The sequence below is a fragment of the Brassica napus genome, chromosome C3, assembly GCF_020379485.1.
Source record: "Brassica napus cultivar Da-Ae chromosome C3, Da-Ae, whole genome shotgun sequence".
Lineage (NCBI taxonomy): Eukaryota > Viridiplantae > Streptophyta > Magnoliopsida > Brassicales > Brassicaceae > Brassica > Brassica napus.
The window spans coordinates 47,703,531-47,724,228 of record NC_063446.1 but is presented as its reverse complement, the minus strand read 5'-3'; the positions used below and the strand labels follow the sequence as shown (position 1 = coordinate 47,724,228).

General features: G+C 42.9%; 1 protein-coding gene across 1 annotated transcript; it reads left to right on the top strand.

Annotated features, from left to right (window-relative positions):
* The first annotated feature begins 16,829 nt into the window (after positions 1-16,829).
* LOC125583126 lies at positions 16,830-17,399 on the top strand. The gene has a single exon (XM_048749700.1). The coding sequence runs from the start codon at positions 16,830-16,832 to the stop codon at positions 17,397-17,399; it is 570 nt and encodes a 189-aa protein (XP_048605657.1).
* The last annotated feature ends 3,299 nt before the right edge of the window (positions 17,400-20,698 follow it).

Genomic DNA, 20,698 nt, shown 5'->3' with positions numbered 1-20,698 from the left:
TGCAGGACCGTCTTAATAGGAAACGATGTCACCACTACGATCTGGTGAGCCTTGAAGTAGGGTCGTAGTTTCCAGGCAGCTACTACTAAGTCTAGGGCCAACTCTCCAGGTGACTATAGCGAGTCTCTGCATCGAGAAGGGATTTACTAATGTAGTAAACCGTAAGCTGCTTGCTTCCTTCTTCTCAAACCAGGACGACAATCACAGCATGCTCTAATACCGCTAGGTACATGAGTAGGGTCTCTTCGTCCTGTGGTTTCGATAAGAGAGAGGGCGTAGTTAGATAAGCTTTGAGCTCGACGAGTGCAGACTCGCATTTATCGGTCCACTAGAAATCCTTCAGATTCTTGAGGGCCTTGAAGAAGGCGTGTGACTTGTCAAAGAGTCTGGAGATAAATCTGCTCAGGGCTACCATTCTTCCTGTTGAAAATATCATGGATTTTACCCACTTTTGACCGTGACTTATATATGTTTTTTAAGTCTATTATATGCATTTGGAGATTTTCAGAGCTTTTACCAGTTTAGGTACTCATTTAAGGAAATGGTGATTTTGGTGTATTTTGGAACCTTTTTGTGACACCCCGATTTACATAATAAAATGTTACGATAAATAAATAGCTCTAATACCAAAATGTGACACCCGTCACTTTCGAAATATAATAAATAGATAAAAGCGAAAATAAAATAATAATACAACTCAAATAATAATAATAATTTCCACCATAATATAAAAGTCAATACGATACCAAAAGGCCTAAAAGCCCAACATCGATAACATCCGAAATATAAAATACGACATAAACCGAAAGTCTGAAATAGGAATAACATAAACGATAAAAGTCCAAAGGCCTAAAGGCCCGATAAAGATAAAAGCGATAAAAGCGATAGAAGCCCAAAAGCCCAATAGCACCGGTCCGATAATCACTCCTGCTCGTCGGTCTCACCTGAAAGGGGGAAAGAAGGAGGGGTGAGCAACAGGTGAGTTGCCCAGCGAGGTATGGGATGCTAAACCGCAAACCACAGACTGAGTTCATAGCACTACTAAAATGTAAGCCTAGCTCTAGCATGAAACAAACACGGTGCCTATTACACCACACATAACAATCAATATTCGGCTAGTGGACTAGCCGTTACAACTCATGCGCTTATAGTACATAGCTACTCTCTGCACCACGCATCTCCTCATAAGGATATATACATATACTCGAAGCGTCGCTAGTACAGTATGTCTCTGTACCCCCGCCCATCGTAGCGTCGAATGCAAACGTCTCTGCACCATGCCCCAAACAGTAGCGTCGAAGCTCAAACGTCTCTGAACTCACGCCCATACCACACCGTAGCGTCGAAGCTCAGACATCTCTGAACTCACGCCCTCATCACATAGTCCCTACTCATAACTATGTATATAAATATATATAGCAGTTCTTAGCATCAATCATTTCACACAATCGTTGGATCCTCTATTATCCTAATTCCAGTTAACAATCAATATCAATAATGAACAAGCAAGACTCTCAAATAGACTCGATTCACAAAGACGGATCATGTCTCGAAACTAAACTTTCCATAATGGTAGTACTAAACTAGCTCGGGATTTAACGGAATAGCCCTCACCTTAGCAATGAAGAGAAGTGGTATATATGAACTCCAGCTGCTCAAATGGACTCCAAATCTGAAATCATATCGAAATTTCGAGTCAGAACGCCTTTCGAAGGGTTTAAAACAGGTATTTACGGAAAAGTCAACCCGCTGGTCAAAGATTAATTATTTAATTAATTAATTAATTAATTAATTAATTCGGTTTTTCCTAACCGATTTCCAATTGATTTTAACCGACCGGTTTAACCTAACTGAATTGAAATCAATTTAAACCGGCTAACCGATCAGTTAACCGAGTCAACCGAGTTGACTCGCTGAGTTGACTCGGCCGAGTTGACCGAGTCACCGACGAGTCACCGGTGTCGAACACCGGCGGAGCTTACCGGCGGCGAAGGCGTCGCGACGGCGGAGGCGAAGGCGGCGCGACGGCGGAGGCGATTTCCGGCGGCGGCGCGTGAACAGCACGGGCACAGTCGGTAAAACTTGCGGAGGCGCGTGCGGCTTCGTCCGGACTCCGATTGAGGCGTTTTTGGTGGCTACGGATTCGTCTCGACGAGAGGAACACGATGGTAGTCTTGGATTCACGAGTTTCATCACGGTTAGAAAGTTATGGTCGATTTACTAAAACGGCCACAACTTAACTCAAAAACATGGCGGTTTTCGATTACCTTTGGTTGCGGATGATGGTGGTGACGAGCTTGACGACGTCCTGGCGTGTGGTGGCTCCGGCGACGAGCTCAGGTGAGCTTTCTCCCTTCTTGTTCTTCTTCTCTCTCTCTTTCTCTCTCTCTCTCTCTCTTTCTTAATTTTTATAGAAGATGGAGATGGTGGGAAAGAAGGTGGAGATGGTGGAAAAGAAGGTGAAAATGGTGGGGTTGGGGAAAGAAGTGGAGATGGTGGGATTGGGTCATTACAATTCTCCCCCACTTATAAGGAATTCGTCCCCGAATTTATGTCATAAGCTGACGTGCCCAATGTCATCATAGCAAAACCTCGAATACTAATCTTCGCTCGGCCTTTCAGGTCTCCTCCTGAGTCTTATCTCCCTCCCAATGAACTTTGACCAGCATAGTCATCATACCATTATCTGCTCTTACTTGGCGGTCCAACAAAGTGGTGTACGACCAGACCCACCATAAAACTTCGACGGTGCCATCATAATACTCAAATGATAACAGGTACATCACGATGAATTCCTGATCGCTCTCAAACTCTCCAGAACAACAAGCTCTCCATAACAACAATCTAAATCTGCTTATCTTTCGGTTAGAAGATCCCCCCAAAAAGACAAAAACTTAACCAAACGCGAACTCACAAAACTATGAAAAGCTCTTAAGTCAAATAAGGTGTGAGTTACATAACTCACACCAACCACAACCAATCATACACGAGATTCACTAATCTCGAACTATACAAGATAACCACAAAACCACAAATATTAACACAAGCAAGTATGATAAGAACATACCCGCTATCGGCTCAGCTCCCTAGGAATCTCCATTCGTAAACACATGTGGAGCGATGGCTAAACGCTTCGGTGGTGGTGGAAGCGCTGCATTACCCCTCCTCGGACAGTCTCTGAAAATGTGACCAGGCTGGTTACAACCAAAACAGTTCCTAACATCCACTACTGGTGCTGCTGCCGCTGCTGGTGGGGCAACCTGGGCATCAAATAGCCTATTCCGACAAACCCTACTCTTATGTCCCATCTTTCCACAATAAAAGCATTGTATACTCGGTTTGTCCCATGTCCTCTGCTGTGCCTCTGAAGTCCCTCCAAACTTAGGCCGATCTGCCTTGGAGTACTTCTGCTCCTCTGCCAAACCTGCCTCCTGCTCGGCAGCTTTCTCCACCAAGTCTCTCAACCGGTGGTAAGTGACTACGCGACACCTGTTACGAATCTCCACTCGCATCCCACTCAAAAACATCCTAATCAAGTCTTCTTCTGAAATGCCCACTCCTGCAAATCTGCGAAGTTGGTTGAACACAACCTCATACTCCCTGATAGACATCTCTCCCTGGCTTACATGCTCGAACTCGCACTTCTTCCTATCCATCGCTTCCTTCGGAAAGTATTTCCTATCCAACTCTCGAATGAAATCAGCGAAGGTAAGTCTCTCTGGCCCAAAGTGAATACGTGGAGATGCTCTTATATGGTGGGAGGGAATACGATTGAGTCACTTTGGGCCAGAGAGACTTACCTTCGCTGATTTCATTCGAGAGTTCGATAGGAAATACTTTCCGAAGGAAGCGATGGATAGGAAGAATGGGTCATTACACTTTTTGAGAGTTATTCTGAAATCACTACGGCGGATAGATTATTGAGGATAAACATTGATCAATAGATCACTTCCACAATCGATCAATAGAGCACCAGCGATATCGATCGACGGCAAGCCATCCACGAGAACATCATTTAAGGAAATCACAAGTTTTACCCAAAATTCCAAGTTATTTCACTATAAGTCCCTCGCCGCATGTTAGTCTATTTATTAAGGTTTGTATCATTTTAGAGGCAGACCTTCTTGAGACCTCTTCCACCATTGTCACACACTTGAAGAGAAGGCATACTTGATAGTATGGAGAGCTTAGGATAGGAGAGAGAGAGATCTGAACTTCATAAGCAGAGAAGATCTTCAACTCCCTTGTTTCTTTATTCTATCTTGTTTACTTTATACTCATTTCATTAAGTATTATTCAGACCATCATGACCATGTTTATTATGAATATGTCTTAGTAGTCTTATTGTTAGATTAGGGTTTTTTAATGGGTGATCTATGTATTCCTAATATGAGTTGTTAGGATATTTTAATAGTTCTTCATGTAGTTGCTCTTAATGTTAAGTCTAGGATTGATCACCCTAAATTTAGATCTTAGGTTTAACTAACGCAAGCAGAAGCTTGGTTAATTGCCTCAAACTAACTAGTATGATCTAATTGACTGGATACACACGAAAGTTGGTCCAGAAGATTAGAGAACCTATTCAAACTTGTTCACAGAGCGTGCTAGAAGGAACGTCGATCGACAACTCCATAGTTCTATCGATCGATGGTCTGAAATATGTATTGATCGACCCTTTCTCAAGATCAGTTGCATCGATCGACGGTCTGATATATGTACTGATCGACATTCATATAGAATCATCGATCGAACCGTTCTCAAGATCAACAAGCGACAGCTGAAATCTTAGATCTAGACATTAGATAATCTAAAAAAACGGAAGTTTATAGATTATACTTAAGTTTGAGTTCGAGAACATATAATTCACAATTCCTAATTAACTAAACTAAGGTGCATACTTGTCACACCTGAGAATTATCCCAAATCTAGCTCTTTCCCAAATACAAATCTATTGTGTAATATTAGAGTCTCTGTGGATTCGATCCCTAAGTATTACAACTGAACCTCTTATTTGAGAGAGTACAAATCACTCTTTAGGATAATTTGAGTGATATCAAATTTGGCGCCGTTGCCGGGGACTCTTTCTTATTACCATTAGATTAAGATTAGAATATAGTCTAGAGTTTGTTCCTTTGTTTGCTTAAAGTTTTTCTTCTTTTCCTGCTGACACAGGTACCTTAGAAGAAAAGCATGGATTTCGGACGGACATCGATTGACAACACGATGGACACGTCGAGCGACGAGTCGACAGAAGAAACGATCGACACCTCGCTACTAGAATCGATCGACACCACTGGGGCGGAAGAAGGTAAGTGTTTACTTACAAATCTGTGTGATAAGGAAGTAGTCTTAGGAGAACCAGAAGGTCAACAATGCAACTCAATTAAGAAAAACAATTATAATCAGGGGGTTGCAATCCCTGATAAAATTAATTTAAAAATAATTAATCAAAATGGAGAAAAGTTCCCTTTGCAAGACTACCTAAATCCTGGAAGGACCTATTCTAATAGGTCCGCTATCCGACTACCAGAAAACAAATTATGAGGATCTAACTTCAATTTTGACTTCCTAATTCTGGTTCGTCAAAACCCCTTTTGGGGATCTCTTTCAGAACATCCACTTGATCACATTGAAAAGTTAGAAGACCTGATGGAAGGAGACTACAATCGTTGCATATTATTCTCATTCTCTCTAGCAGGAGACACCAGGAGATGGCTAGAAGCTAACAGCAGGGTCCTTAACCTGCTGGAAAGAGATTAGTAGCGTCTTAATTAATCACTTTTTCGATGAAGCATGTTACTGGGACGTGAGGAGAAAATTTTCCACATTTCGCCAAGGCCGAAGAGAGCTGTTTAGAGATGCATGGGTGAGATTTAAAGCCTTACAACTCGAATGCCCGTATCGCGGTTACTCAGAACCGTAGCTGATCAACTTTTTCTATGGAGGTGTAACCTTCGATACCAAACTACGCTTGACACAGCCAGCGAGGGAAATTTCAGAACAAGGAGTCCTAAAGACGCAATTAAGCTGATAGAAAACGTAGCTACCGTTAGAGCCTTCAAGAAAATGACGAAAAACAAGGAAAGGAAGTCGAACCTAGTGATGAGCTAACTGAAATTAAGGAAACCTTAGAATCGCTTCATTCCCTTTTAACGGATCAAAAAGATCCAGAGTATTCAAAATAGAATACGATAACCCGTCGAATCTCGAAGGACAAACATAACCCATATATGACAAAACCTACAGCCATCACAAAGGAAAGGCTAAATCTAGGTTAGACCAAGCTTTCACTGGAAATCGGAAGATAGCCGCCAATCTTGGTGGAAAGATAGACTTAGTTCACTGTGAGCTGATAAAAAAAATTGAAATCATAAGTGAACATATTAAGCGATTAAATAGTCAATTAGCACAGCTTGTGATACCTATAAAGAGGGAAGAAGAACTTCTTCCAGGAAGAACTGACACTAATCCTCGACGCCAAGTAAGGGCTGTGTGGGAACAGAAATTCACACCGTCGATTTCCATAATCGGAGGAAAGTCAGGAAACCCTAACTTTCCCTGAGGTCCCGGATTCTATGCGAGAGCCAACGACAAGTGACCAAATAAATGCGGAAAATCTGAAACGATAAAAAAACGAATTTATAGAAAAGGTAGATCTTATTTCGAATCCGCGTAAGAGCGCTGCGATCACTACAAGAGATTATAAAAGCTTCGGTCGCAAGAGCTGTCAGCGAATTACCAAGTTCTAGCAACCTAAAACCTTAAACCTAGTTGAGTCGCAGCTCGATAACAAAAGACGAAAAAGATATGAAAATGGTTTTGATTGATTTCGGACCGAACCTTATGAAAGGCTGCCTACGTGTCTCTTTCGAGGATCAAGCCAAACGTAGTTCAAGAGTGAACCAAGAGATCGAACTGCTTGTGGCGTTCGTCTGGTAATCGGGTGCCAGTCATAGAAAAAGAGCATGTTGAGAATAATACATCAAAGTTTCTAAGTGCCGAGAGTTTGCTGTGTCTCGAATCCCCTTTGCCTCTCACCTAGGACTCCTTATATAGTTGCTCCTAGGTCGGTTTGCGCCTTTCCCGATCCTCGTGATTATCTTCGGAAACTTCACATTTATCCGCGGAAACTTGACATTTATCTTGCCTTACGAACCAAGCATAAACCGTCATAAGGCTTATAGGTTTTCAGTTAAGAAATCGTAAGTGGGCTTCGAGTTGCGTTTTAGGTCTCTTACGGCCGTCGTTGACTCGAAAAGTTTATTACGGTTTCTTCGATAAAAACAAACTTCCCGCGGCTTTTATCATAAAGTTTGACTGATGACTTCGAGTGATGAGAAACAAAGAATGGTTTAGCCTTGGCCTACGGTAGATAGCTTTAAAGAGTAGACAAGAATGCATGGATTCGTGTCGTATCGACGTTTTGCGAAAGTTTGGTCGCTACGCAGCGACCGAGCCGTGTTCGTGCTTGGTCGCTATGAGCGACTGAGCTTGGCTCGAGCTCGGTCGCAACGTAGCGACCAAGCCGTGTTCGTGCTCGGTCGCTACGTAGCGACCAAGCCGTGTTCGTGCTCGGTCGCTACGTAGCGACCGAGATTGGCTAGAGCTCGGTCGCTACGTAGCGACCGAGCCGTGTTCGTGCTCGGTCGCTACGTAGCGACCGAGCCGTGTGCGTGCTCGGTCGCCCCGTAGTGACCAAGCTTGGCTTGTGCGTGGTCCGATGGCCATACTTGAGCTTGTCAGTGGCCGATTTGGATACGTGTCTGTTGCCTTCGGAGAATCGGTATGTAGTGGTTCGATTGAGATTTCAACAAGATTTTACAGCAATGCTCTTCGTAAAAATTTCTTTACGAAGATTACTTTTCGTAAAAACGTTCATGCAGATTTTTACGGACTTTCAGACATTGATTCCGTCGTGAAAGACACAACAATGGAGAAAGAGGAAAAAGAAAAAGAATAATTAGGGTTGAAAGTCGGGTCGGATTTGGGTCGGGTCGGATTTTGGGTAAAATAGGAATGACATGGATATATAAATAACTTAAACAATTTAGGGTTTTTAGTTATTTTACCTACTTTTTGACTTAAATTTAAATAAAAAATAAAATCAAATAGACATGGGGTCATAATAGAATAATTGAACCCCATGTCGGTCACAACAGAATTTGATTCTTTCTCATCGCCAAATATCAACTATTACGACTCTTCCGTTTCACTTCTTCAATGTCTGAACCCCACAACAATGGCTCCTAATAACCCTATTAACTACTTTGACACTCGACATGCATTCAACTCTTGCGATTCCCGCAGCGTCAAAGCTTATATATATTCCTGCCTTTTCTCGCATCTCACTTTCACGAACTTCAACATAATCAACTAATCCGACCAGTAAATGGCTAGGAAGATATCCAAATCAACCGGCAGGGCCCCAATCTCTGCTTGACTGGGAAAGGCAGAGCTACGATTCCGGCTGCTCCCTTTTTGTGAAGCGTAACATAGGGAGAGTGGGCATTCTAATTGGATATCGAGCTGCTTTGATCAATGAGTTAGTAAGCATCAAATTCCTAAATCTGAGATTTTTTTATACTTTACGACTTTTGTTGTGATCAGCAACAAACTTATCGGTAGATATTACCGTTTTTGAGTCTTCGCGAAGATTACGTGTTTGAGAAGATGTTAGTATGTATGACTGTTTGGTCTTCTATGAAGGTGCCTTTATCGAGGAAGGTAATTTTGTCGAAAAATGGTTCTTCAGGCGTCTGCAACGTCTCGCAATGCTGAAGATAGATTTTTTCTTTCGTATTTCGGATTTCATGCTTGAAATGTTTGCGGGCTTGAAGATGTTTCGCGATATTGCAAGGGTTTAGTCTTAGCCCTGCGTTTGAGAAATATTCTTTTCTGTCTACGGATGTTCGCAGCCAAAATTGTTGTTCCTGTTTGGATGCTAATAATTTGATTTACGATCGAGGAATTAGGACTGAGGGGTCGCGTAAATTTGTCCATGGGAAGAAGCGTTTTCCTTCATAGTGCTTTGTGAAGTGTTGGCCTTCCGAGTTCTATTTCATGCATTTTTGAGGATGTTTCGTATAGCTCTAGAAGCTTTGTTAGGAATTTTTCCTTACATGCCGCATTTTACGAGTAAAACACAGTGGGCTTAACGTGAATCGTAGTATATGGAACTTGGTCGATTTTTGACAAGTTCAACCTTTCCGTTAACTGTTTGGTTGTTAGGACTGAGTTTTGTTATGACGAATTTACTGTATGATTCCCGTTTCTGGGTCATACGATAATTGTTTGTGTAATTGTTACTTGGCATTTCAAGACAAATTACGGATTACCGTTTAGCCGTCAAGTTATTGGAGCGGTGGTCGCTCAATTGTTTTAGCTTTGCATGAAGGTTGTGCTCAGCTTTATACCCAAGGACGTTGTTGGTAAAGGATTAACCCATGGCACTTTTGTGTTAACACCAAAGCCGTGTTAGTTTACGATTGTCCTTAGAGGGAATGGCAAATTCTGGTTTGGACATTTACTGGAAGGCGTAATTGACTGAGGGCCAAAGAGCGCTTGTCGAGATTGATAGGCCAAGTTTGCCAAGGTTATCCGTGTTAAGATGGCTGATAGTCATAGAAAACGATTCTATGCTTTAGGTTTCAGTTATACGATGAATGTTTTGTATAATATTACCTATAGTCTTATGAAAATTGATTAGTTTTTGTCTGAGGAAGACGTAGCCTAAGAGGTTTGATACAGAACCAGTGCGGAGTCAGTTGCGGGACGATTGCCTGCTCGGATGTGACCAAGGGGAACGAAACGCAGAAGCTAGTGAGCCGCATGGCTAAAATACGAGATCTATTAAATCGTAATGCGAAGATATCTCTCTTTAGATTGGTCATCCAAAGTCAGATTTTACAGCTTTGTGTTTGCTATACAAAATATACTTCTTCGTAAAACCAGTTATGTTTACTTTCAAAAGTTTCTTCGTAAGACTTGGTCTGATTGTACGAAGGATTTTTCGTGTAAGTAATGGGGACCGGTTTTACGAAGATTGTAAATCGGTGATATATATACACCTGTCAAAGTAGCGTTGTTTCTGCGGGTTTTACGAGAATGTTTCTGCTGTGATTTCTATCTTAGGTGAAAGTTGCTTGGAGTTACTCATGGAGTGTTACTGAAGTTTATTTCACTACGATCTAGTCGCAGAACGTTTTTCATTGGTTTTTTGAGAGGATTCTCATGACACATTCGTTTCTGGAACGAATTGGTCAACCAGAGGTAGATCTAGCCAACGATCGGGAAGAAAGTGTTCCCTTTAATGTGCTCGATGCTACATTTATTCTCGAGTTTTCTTCGTCACAAATGTTCTCGATGCTTTTCCGTGACTCACTTGGTTCAACGGAAACTGAAAGAAATGCTTTGATGCTTGAAGAATACTCGTAGGAATTTTTATACGAAACTGGCTTTAATTAAAGCCGGAAAGGGCTTCAAGACTTTGGCTAATCGTCGAGTTTCAGTTTGATATTGGTACAGGTTTTCTATCCGCATGATTGCGACAAGAAATGCTGTATATATTTGAGATTATGTTCATGATCGTCTGGATATGTTGCTAGCGTTTAGACAAATTTTAGATTGTCGTTTGCCTACTTGGGATGATTTTCTTTGACGAAAGCGTTTTCTTGACGATTTGCAAAAGTTTTTGAAGTTTGAGAGTATACGAGTATAGTATATGTACCTACTCCCCCTTTTTTTTACGAACGAAAATGGTTGAACCGATACTTTGAAGGGTTGTGTACGTTTCTTCTTCCGAGGTTTGGAATGATCGATAATCCGGGACGATTTACAGACGATGTTGGGACTGTGATTTGGTTGTTTCCAAGTTGACGACTTGGAATATGTCGGTTTTAAGAAAATCGCTAGAAACAAATCGGTTTTAAGACGATGTTCGTGTCTCTAGTTTTTTCTTTCTTTAGGAAGCGAGCTGGATATGCGTGGCGATCGTTTCTCGATTTTTAGAGAGTTTAGATCAGTTTGCAAGATCTGGATGAACAGCCATGAAACAATATACCGGGACAGGAAAAATCGCCTAAGACTTAGTTCGCTAGACTATCCACCTAGGTTTTAAGTTCCTTAAAGTTCTACTGCAGTCTCAAAGGCGTTTCTATTTCTTAGTAATTTCCTACGAAAGTTCCAAGCCTGATTTCAACTCGGAAATACCTTAGTTCTCTTGAAGATTCATGTTAGCCTCTTCTCCGTTTTGCTTGCTCATTTGCCCTTACTCTTTTCGTGTCTGTCTGCCCATTTCGAATAGCAAGAATATAGATTCTTCCTGGACTTCTCTGCTTTCCTGGCCGTGTTTAGGCTGCTGTCAATATTTGCGGTTTTCGTGATCCATGTTTCAATCTGAGTATCATTGGATTTACGAAAATGAATGAGCATCTCGTCGGAAACTTTTTTTAGAGTTAAGGAATAGCCATGGATGATCAAGAGGTGCCAAGGATGATCAGGAGGCGCCAAGGATGATCAGGAATATGTGCCAGGTGATGAGATTTTGGAGACAGATCGAGGCGCGAGAGGAAGGATGATGAGACCGTGGAGAGAGGCGGATGGGCGAATTCTGATTCTCGGATTTCGCTCCATCTCTTTCCTTATCCGAGATTCTTTTTCTACGATTGTTGTTAGACTTTCGAAGGTTGTCAAATGTTTCCAGCTTTAGTTTTATGAACGTTTTTTCGAAAAATAATATCGAGATTAGTTTTACGAAAGTTATTCCGCACAATGTTATCGATTTTAATTTTACGAAAGTTGTTTCGTAAAAGGTTGTCGAGCTTAATTTTTGCAAAGGTTATTTCGCAAGATGTTGTCAAGCATAATTTTACGAGATTTGTTCCGTAAAGAAGTTTTCAAGTTTTTGTTGTACGAGAACCGTGACGAGGTTAATTATTACAACCAAACTTAATCATAAGTTTTTCTCGTATCCATGGGATTGATCCGTGGAAGTTTCGAGTAGTTTTGTTTCCGAAGTAAGATTTAGGTGACAAACATCGATAGCTCGCGGAATTTGTTACTATGGAAGTGATACTTGAATTCTTACGAAACCTTAGGCTTTAGAAAACATTTTAGCGGTGGGGATACGATCTCCCGTTTTGCTTTATTTAGTCTTCGTCAGCCGTTTTAGGTTTCGAGTGATTCTATAGAAATTAACTTCCTTTCTCTGAAAGTTATATGGAAGAAGTACATCAGTGGGGGTTTCATAACCGATTTGCTGTGCTTCCTTTTTATACGATAAATCTAGGGTTTTTCCGAAAGATATTCGGAAGAAGTACAGCGGTGAGTTATGTACCAAATTTGCTGTGCTTCCTTTTTTCCGCGACTGACCTAGGGTTTTTCCGCAAGATATTCGGAAGAAGTACAGCGGCGAGTTATGTACCAGATTTGCTGTGCTTCCTTTTTCCGGGATTAACCTAGGGTTTTTATGCGGTTTTGGGGAGAGGAAGTTATACTTTTCCGAAAAGTTTTCGGAAAACGTGTTTTGGTAAAACCCTTACATGTTGAGATTTCTTTAGTTCGGTAATGAGCCAAACTTACGGGGTTTGATAAGATTTATCGTTTCCCTTTATGTTTAGAAAGAGATATCGCGAGCTCGTTTCATTGCACTTCCTGCGGCGAAAAGTCGCGGCAAGGTTTTCGATTCTCTCAAGAACTGTGGTGCTTGCGTAAGCGTTGGCCATAGGCGCAGTGGCAGCTGGAGTTGTCTTACCAGCGTTGTTGCGAACTGCGATTTTGTCTTTCCTATTTCCAGACATTGTTTTGATCAAGCGTTTTGCGGCTATGAGTTAGAGTAATCCGTACCCCTCCTCCTTCTAACTTTCCCTGAGGTCCCGGATTCTCTGCGAGAGCCAACGACAAGTGACCAATATGAAACGATAACAAAACGAATTTATAGAAAAGGTAGATCTTATTTCAAATCCGCGTAAGAGCGTTGCGGTCATTACAAGAGATTATAAAAGCTTTGGCCGCAAGAGCTGTCAGCGAATTACCTAGTTCTAGCAACCTAAAACCTTAAACCTAGTTGAGTCGCAGCTCGATAACAGAAGATGAAAAAAGATATGAAAACGGTTTTGATTGATTTCGGGCAGAACCTTATGAAAGGCTGCCTACGTTTCTCTTTCGAGGATCAAGCCAAGCGTAGTTCAAGAGTGAACCAAGAGATCAAACTGCACATGGCGTTCGTCTGGTAATCGGGTGCCAGTCATAGAAACAGAGCATGTTGAGAATAATACCTCAAAGTTTCTAAGTGCCGAGAGTTTGCTGTGTCTCGAATCCCCTTTGCCTCTCACCTAGGACTATTTATATACTTGCTCCTAGGTTGGTTTGCGCCTTTTCCCATCTGCCCTTAAGCCGTCATAGCTCAAAAATGGAGATATTCCAATTTTCCCGATCTTCGTGATTATCTTTGGAAACTTCACATTTATCCGCGGAAACTTGACATTTATCTTGCCCTACGAACCAAGCATAAACCATCGTAAGGCTTATGGGTTTTCAGTTAAGAAATCGTAAGTGGGCTTCGAGTTGCGTTTTAGGTCTCTTTGGGCGGCTTTGACTCGAAACGTTTATTACGGTTTCTTCGATAAAAACAAATTTCCCAGGGTTTCTATCATAAATTTTGACTGATGAATTCGAGTGATGATAAACAAAGAATGGTTTAGCCATGGCCTATGGGAGATACCTTTAAAGAGTAGACAATAATGCATCGATTCGTGTCGTATCGACGTTTTGGGAAAGTTCGGTCGCTACGTAGCGACCGAGCCATGTACGTGCTCGGTCGCTAAATAGCGACCCAGCCGTGTTCATACTCGGTCGCTACGTAGCGACCGAGCTCATCACTACGTAGCGACCGAGCTTGGCTTGAGCTCAGTCTCTACGTAGCGGCCGAGCCGTGTGCGTGCTCGGTCCCTACGTAGCAACCAAGCTTGGCTTGAGCTCGGTCGCTACATAGCGACCGACCTTGGCTTGAGCTCGGTCGCAACGTAGCGCCCGAGCCGTGTACGTGCTCAGTCGCTACGTAGTGACCAAGCTTAGCTGGAGCTTGGTAGCTACGTAGCGACCGAGCCGTGTTTGTGCTCGGTCGCTACGTAGCGACCGAGCTTGGCTTGATCTCGGTTGCTACTTAGCGACCGAGCCGTGTGCGTGCTCGGTAGCTACGTAGCGCCCGAGCTTGGCTTGTGCGTGGTCCGATGGCCATACTTGAGCTTGTCCGTGGCCGATTTGGATACGTGTCTGTTGCCTTCGGACAATCGGTATTTAGTGGTTCGATTGAGATTTGAACAAGATTTTACCGCAAGGCTGTTTGTAAAGATTTCTTTACGAAGATTACTTTTCGTAAAAACGTTCATGCTGATTTTTACGGACTTTCAGACATTGATTCTGTCGTGACCGATTTTGACCCCAACAGGGTGTCACCTTAAGGAGCGGTAAAACCTTCAATTCGAACGTAGAAGAGGGTATCGTCATAGATGAACCCACAGATATTTAGAGAGATGGGAAGAGTGGATCTCAACCAATAGTGCTTGATGACCTCGAGCCTGATTCGGAGCTTCCCCCTAAAAAGGGAAAGCCAGACCAAACCAAAGACGTTGAAAAACCTCAACCCGATCTCAACGACCGAAAAGGAGAATCAAAAGATGAGGAGAATGTCGTTCGAGAAACACAGGATGACGTCGATCGACAGCCCGCACCTATCGCACCAAAACTAGTAATATCTTCGGAACCTACGGTGGAAAGGGTGTATAGAACTTTACCTCCCTTCCCTTCCATCAACTCAAAAACAAAGCGCAAAATAGAAAAAGCTATTTGCAAGAAAGACTTTGACAAAGTAGTCATTGCGATGCCACTCAGTGACGCTATGAAAGTTTCCCCCTCTATAAAGAAATATGTTAAAGATATGGTGTCACAAAGTTCACCAACATCAGAGCAGGGCGTCATGATGATCTCATAGGATGTTAGTGTTATGATCCAAGGAGGAACCCCGACCAAAGAATCAGATCTTGGGAGTTTCCTTTCAGATTGCATTATTCACAATGTTGGGGAAAGATACTCAGGTATTGAATTCCTCCAGACCCTAGGCAGAACACCGGCCTCCGGGTCCCCGCTGGGAAGCATTCTGGGTCAGGTCCCAGGGACCAACCCCTTCTTCCGGGAAATGAAAAACTTCCGATATGGAGAACCTTCCATATTTCCAAATATGGAGGAGTTTAAGCTACTCAAACCGATTCAGGCCAACCTCAAAACGACTATATATGGGGAGCTCAAACCCTAGAACAAGGGATCGACTTCTTGAAGACCTAGAGATTAGAGCTAGACGGCTAGAACTAGGGTTCCTACTCAATCTATTGTAGTTCCAGCTTGTTTACTCAATAAAACATCTCTTCAAGTCTTATTATCTTCAAATCTATACGAAACCAAGGCTTGTCCATCGTTCCATAGTACTTACAAAGATCCTACACAAGAATCCCCTAATAGTTTGGCGCTAGAGAGAGGGGAGTAATCTAAACTATGTGATAATGGCGGTGGATGAGCAGAACGAGCTACCCGAAGCTACCCAAAGAGAAGCCGAGCTCCCAAGGCAACTCGATGGTCTACAAAGCTGCATAGGGCTCGAGAAGAGGTCATGGAGAATCCCGAGCTCTCCTCAGAAGTCCAGAACTTGAAGGAGAGGCTCGGCGAACATTCCAAGCGACTGGAGCAAGGCGCCGAGAAGCTCAACCAGCTCGAATCGGAGAACCTTACCCTCCGAGATGAAAACCAAGCCCTCAACACGGCAAATAACAAGAAGTGCCGCTTTCAGACTCAGATCCATCCCATGCCGACTCTGGAGACACCTAACTCCAGAGGAGACACACCTCTCCCGCCCATGACGTCGCAGGGAGACAGAGCAGCACACGAGAAGGCTAACGGTACCCAGAACTACGACAAGGAAGACAGCGAATCCGAGCTGGAACCCGATAAGGAAGCACCCGAGGGAGTAACGAAGACATCGTCTCCTATAACCGCTTACACGTAGCAATCCATGGTGGAAAGGCTCCCCAGGGTAGCTCCCCAGATCTGGAAAAGCAACCCCAACTCCTACGCCGATACTCCTTTCACGGAGGAGATCACCCTGATCAAGATGCCAAGGAAATTCTCTTTTACCAGCATAAAGGCGTATGATGGTACCAGCGATCCAGATGACCATGTCGCCCAGTACAGACAGAGGATGCTCGCTGTAGCACTCCCAGAGGAGTCGCGCAAAGTTACTATGTGGAAGGGATTCGGCTCAACCCTGATCGGACCCGCCTTGCAATGGTACATCAACCTACCCTCTAGGTCCATATCCTCCTTTACGACCCTTAGCGACAAGTTCGTGGAGCAATTCGCTAGTAGCAGAGACATGTAGAAAACCTCGGATGGTCAATACGAAATCCTCCAGCATCAAGCTGAACCCTTGTGAGGCTACATAGCCCGCTTCAATCAAGAGAAGGTGGGCATTCCCGAATGTAACATCCCTACTGCAATCTCTACCTTTAAGAGAGGCTTGCTCCCCCCCACGGGGACCTCTATAAGGAGCTAACCAAATACCAGTGCAAGACCATGGAAGATATGCTATCCCGAGCCTTGCACATGTAAAATAGGGAGAAGATGTCGCCAGTCGTTCTAAGGCGCAACAGAGGCAAGACCCCAAGGCGGTCAGGCCGGACCGAAATGAGCGAGACGAGAGACCCTCTCCAAGACCAACAAAGGATTTCAGGAATAGAAGCCGGGGCAGATACCAGAACCGGCCTATCAAGAAGGTAGAAGGGATGGCAGCGTCCACGTGGCCAGACATCTCTCACCTCTCTATCTCAAAGCCGGAGATGGTCAATGTTCTGATGCAGATGGGCCAACAGGTCAAGTGGCCTCAGAAGATGAAAGCACCCAATTCTTTCTGGAACCCTTGTCTTTGGTGCGACTTACACCGCGACCACGGTCATAAAACGGAGGACTGCATCGCATTAAGGATTGAGGTCAACGAACTGCTCAAGAAAGGACACCTCTCGGAGTTCCTTTCCGAGAAGGCCAAGAGCCATTTAACCAATGAGACATCCAGGAAGCCCACTGAAGCTGCTTCCGCCTTGCCACCTCGACAGGACCGAGTGAGCCACTTGATATCAGGAGGTGCGAAAGTCAGCGGCATAAGCCATGCGGCCGAGAAGAAGAGCACCTGGAACGCCAAGCACGGCCTAGAGGCAGCCAAGCCAAAACGCATGCTCTTCGGTACGGACGAAATAAGTTTCACGGCCAAGGAGCAAGAAAAGGTCCTAGCCCCACATCACGACGCCTTGGTGATATTGCACACTGTGCGAATTGCCTGGTGTAGAGTATATTGGTAGACAATGGAAGCTCCGACAACATCATCTTCCAAGCAACATATCAGGATCTAGGACTGGAGGAAAGCGCTCTAACACGAAGAAAACCCCCACTCATAGGATTCAGCGGAGAAGTCAAGCAGACCGCTAGAGAGGTCATCCTCCCAGTGTATGTAATAGACCATGGATTTGACCCACTTTCACCCATGGTTTATAGTTGTTTTTACTACTAATTATTATATTATAGTGTCTATTTATTATATTTATAAGATCAGGAGTGATTTGGAGATAAGTGATGATTTTGGAGCATTTTGGAGATATTTGGAGCAAGCACCCGAGATGACCATCGAGCTCGACCATCGGTCGATATTGAGGAACGAATATCGATTGATGATCACAGCAGAACATCGATCGACAGCGTAGCGCACAAAAAGCTTGTTTGGTCACAACCGATTTGAAGCCCAAGTCTTCACCAATTTACAAGATTAGCCCTGACGAGTTTTAACCTAATTATATAAGCTTTGCCACCATGTTAGAGGCAAAGAGTGTTTTTATTGTGTTTCTTGTTTTACTATTATCAACAAAAGGTTTTTAGGATTTTGATAGATTGGAGAGAAGATCCAAAGTTATATTTGTGATTGGAACTCCATTGATATCTATTTACTATTTTAATGAAGTTTTCTTACCTAATTGTTGTTATGAATTGCTTGGCCATGTTGGAGTAGTTCCATTGTTAGATTTTAGGGTTTAAATAGGTTATGAGGGATTAGCCCCAACTATAGATTGCTGAGTTGTGAAAATAATCATTTGGATTGTCATTAATACCTGATTCTAGATTAGCTACCTAGAACTTGCCCTAGGATTGTTAGATAAAAGCGATATCTTCATTCTCATCCTGAAACCATTCTAATTGAGCTAAGTTTCTTGCCAAGAGTAAGGCGAGAGCTGATCTAGTGACCTTAGTGAGCATCATTCAACCCGCGCATAAAGCTTAACTAGAAGCGCGTCGATCGATATCCATACTGGATAATCGATCGACGGAGTGAAAGGTGTATCGATCGATATCCCTATAGGATAATCGATCGACACTTTGCTATTGATCGACGACACATTGTTTGGTCATTAGATCTAGTTAATAGACAAGTCTAGAAACACGAGAGCTGATTGACTTGTTGTTTCTAGTTGAGCTCTACATTATCATGCAATACAACTCATTTGGCATCTGTAGGATTTTCCAAGAATGTCTAGTTTTCAAGGATCGATCGAGAGTCGGTTTTCCGGGAACTTTCAGGTATTGATTCCGTCGTGACCGGTTTTGACCCCAATAGTTAGCCCCCCAGCTAGCTAGGATCCGCGGACCTGGGTGTGAGGTCCTAGCTTGCGGTATGACTTGTTTTGATGGAATTAGACGTAATCGTTTGCCGAAAGTCCGAGAATGAATTGTACCATTTTTTCATATATATAGGTGGAGTAATTTTTTTTTTCAAAGTCTTCATTAGCTTCTCTTCACAAGAAAATTTCTCCAAGGTAGAAATTTATCTTATCCTCTCTCTCTTTACGTTTGTGTCAAAGTTTTTGTCTAAAAAATGACTTCAAAAAAGAGATCCTCTAAGAAAAAGACTTCCCCTAGCAATCATTGTTGATGGCTATGCTTCATACTATTCTGGAGAGAGAGAGCTTAGGATTGGAGAGAGAGATCTGTACACCTTGAGAGAGGGAAGATCTTGAACTCCCTTTGTTTCTTACTCTATTTTGTTTTTATTTATCTATTGGGTATTATTCAGACCATCATAACTATGTGCTTTGTGAATATGTCTGAGTAGTTCTTGCTGTTAGGTTTAGGTTTCTCAATAGGTTGATATATGTAATACTGCACAGATGCATCAGATGTCTAGCTATGAATGGAGATCTTCCAACAGTTAGATTGGGCCCATCTTTTGACACAAGATAGAGCGTTGAGTTAGCTTTCCAATGCCACCGGTTTGAAGTCAATCCGCATACTGTAGCAGAAGTTATGTCTGTTTTACCGAAGAGTGGTCATTCTGCCTCGCGAGAGGAAGCTGTCGAGGAGATGAAGGACTGTCGATCGATGTTGCAGCATTGGTGTCGATCGACAGTGATGCCAAAATGTGGGCTGAGCATATTTTATGATTGCTGAAGCGCATAATCAAACCCAAATTACCAGAATACCCTTTGACGGCCAGAAACCCTATTTTACTGTTTCTAAGCCATTGTTGACGGCTATGCTTCTTACTATTCTGGAGAGAGAGAGCTTAGGCTTGGAGAGAGAGATCTGTACACCTTGAGAGAGGGAAGATCTTGAACTCCCTTTGTTTCTTACTCTATTCGGTTTTTATTTATCTTTTGGGTATTATTCAGACCATCATAACTATGTGCTTTGTGAATATGTATGAGTAGTTCTTGCTGTTAGGTTTAGGTTTCTCAATAGGTTGATATATGTAATACTGCACAGACGTATCAGATGTCTAGCTATGGATGGAGACCTTCCCACAGTTAGATTGAGCCCATCTTTTGACACAAGATAGAGCGTTGAGTTAGCTTTCCAATGCCACCGGTTTGAGGTCAATCCGCATCCTGTAGCAGTAGTTATGCTCGTTTTACCGAAGAGTGGTCATTCTGCCTAGCGAGAGGAAGCTGTCGAGGAGATGAAGGACTGTCGATCGATGTTGCAGCATTGATGTCGATCGACAGTGATGCCAGAATATGGGCTGAGCATATTTTATGATCGCTGAAGCCCATAATCAAACCCAATTTACCAGAATACCCTTTGACGACCAGAAACCCTATTTTACTGTTTCTAAGCCATTGTTGACGGCTATGCTTCATACTATTCTGGAGAGAGAGAGCTTAGGATTGGAGAGAGAGATCTGTACACCTTGAGAGAGGGAAGATCTTGAACTCCCTTTGTTTCTTACTCTATTCGGTTTTTATTTATCTATTGGGTATTATTCAGACCATCATAACTATGTGCTTTGTGAATATGTCTGAGTAGTTCTTGCTGTTAGGTTTAGGTTTCTCAATAGGTTGATATATGTAATACTGCACAGACGCATCAGATGTCTAGCTATGGATGGAGACCTTCCCTCAGTTAGGTGATGCCAGAATATGGGCTGAGCATATTTTATGATCGCTGAAGCCCATAATCAAACCCAAATTACCAGAATACCCTTTGACGACCAAAAACCCTATTTTACTGTTTCTAAGCCATTGTTGACGGCTATGCTTCATACTATTCTGGAGAGAGAGAGCTTAGGATTGGAGAGAGAGATCTGTACACCTTGAGAGAGGGAAGATCTTGAATT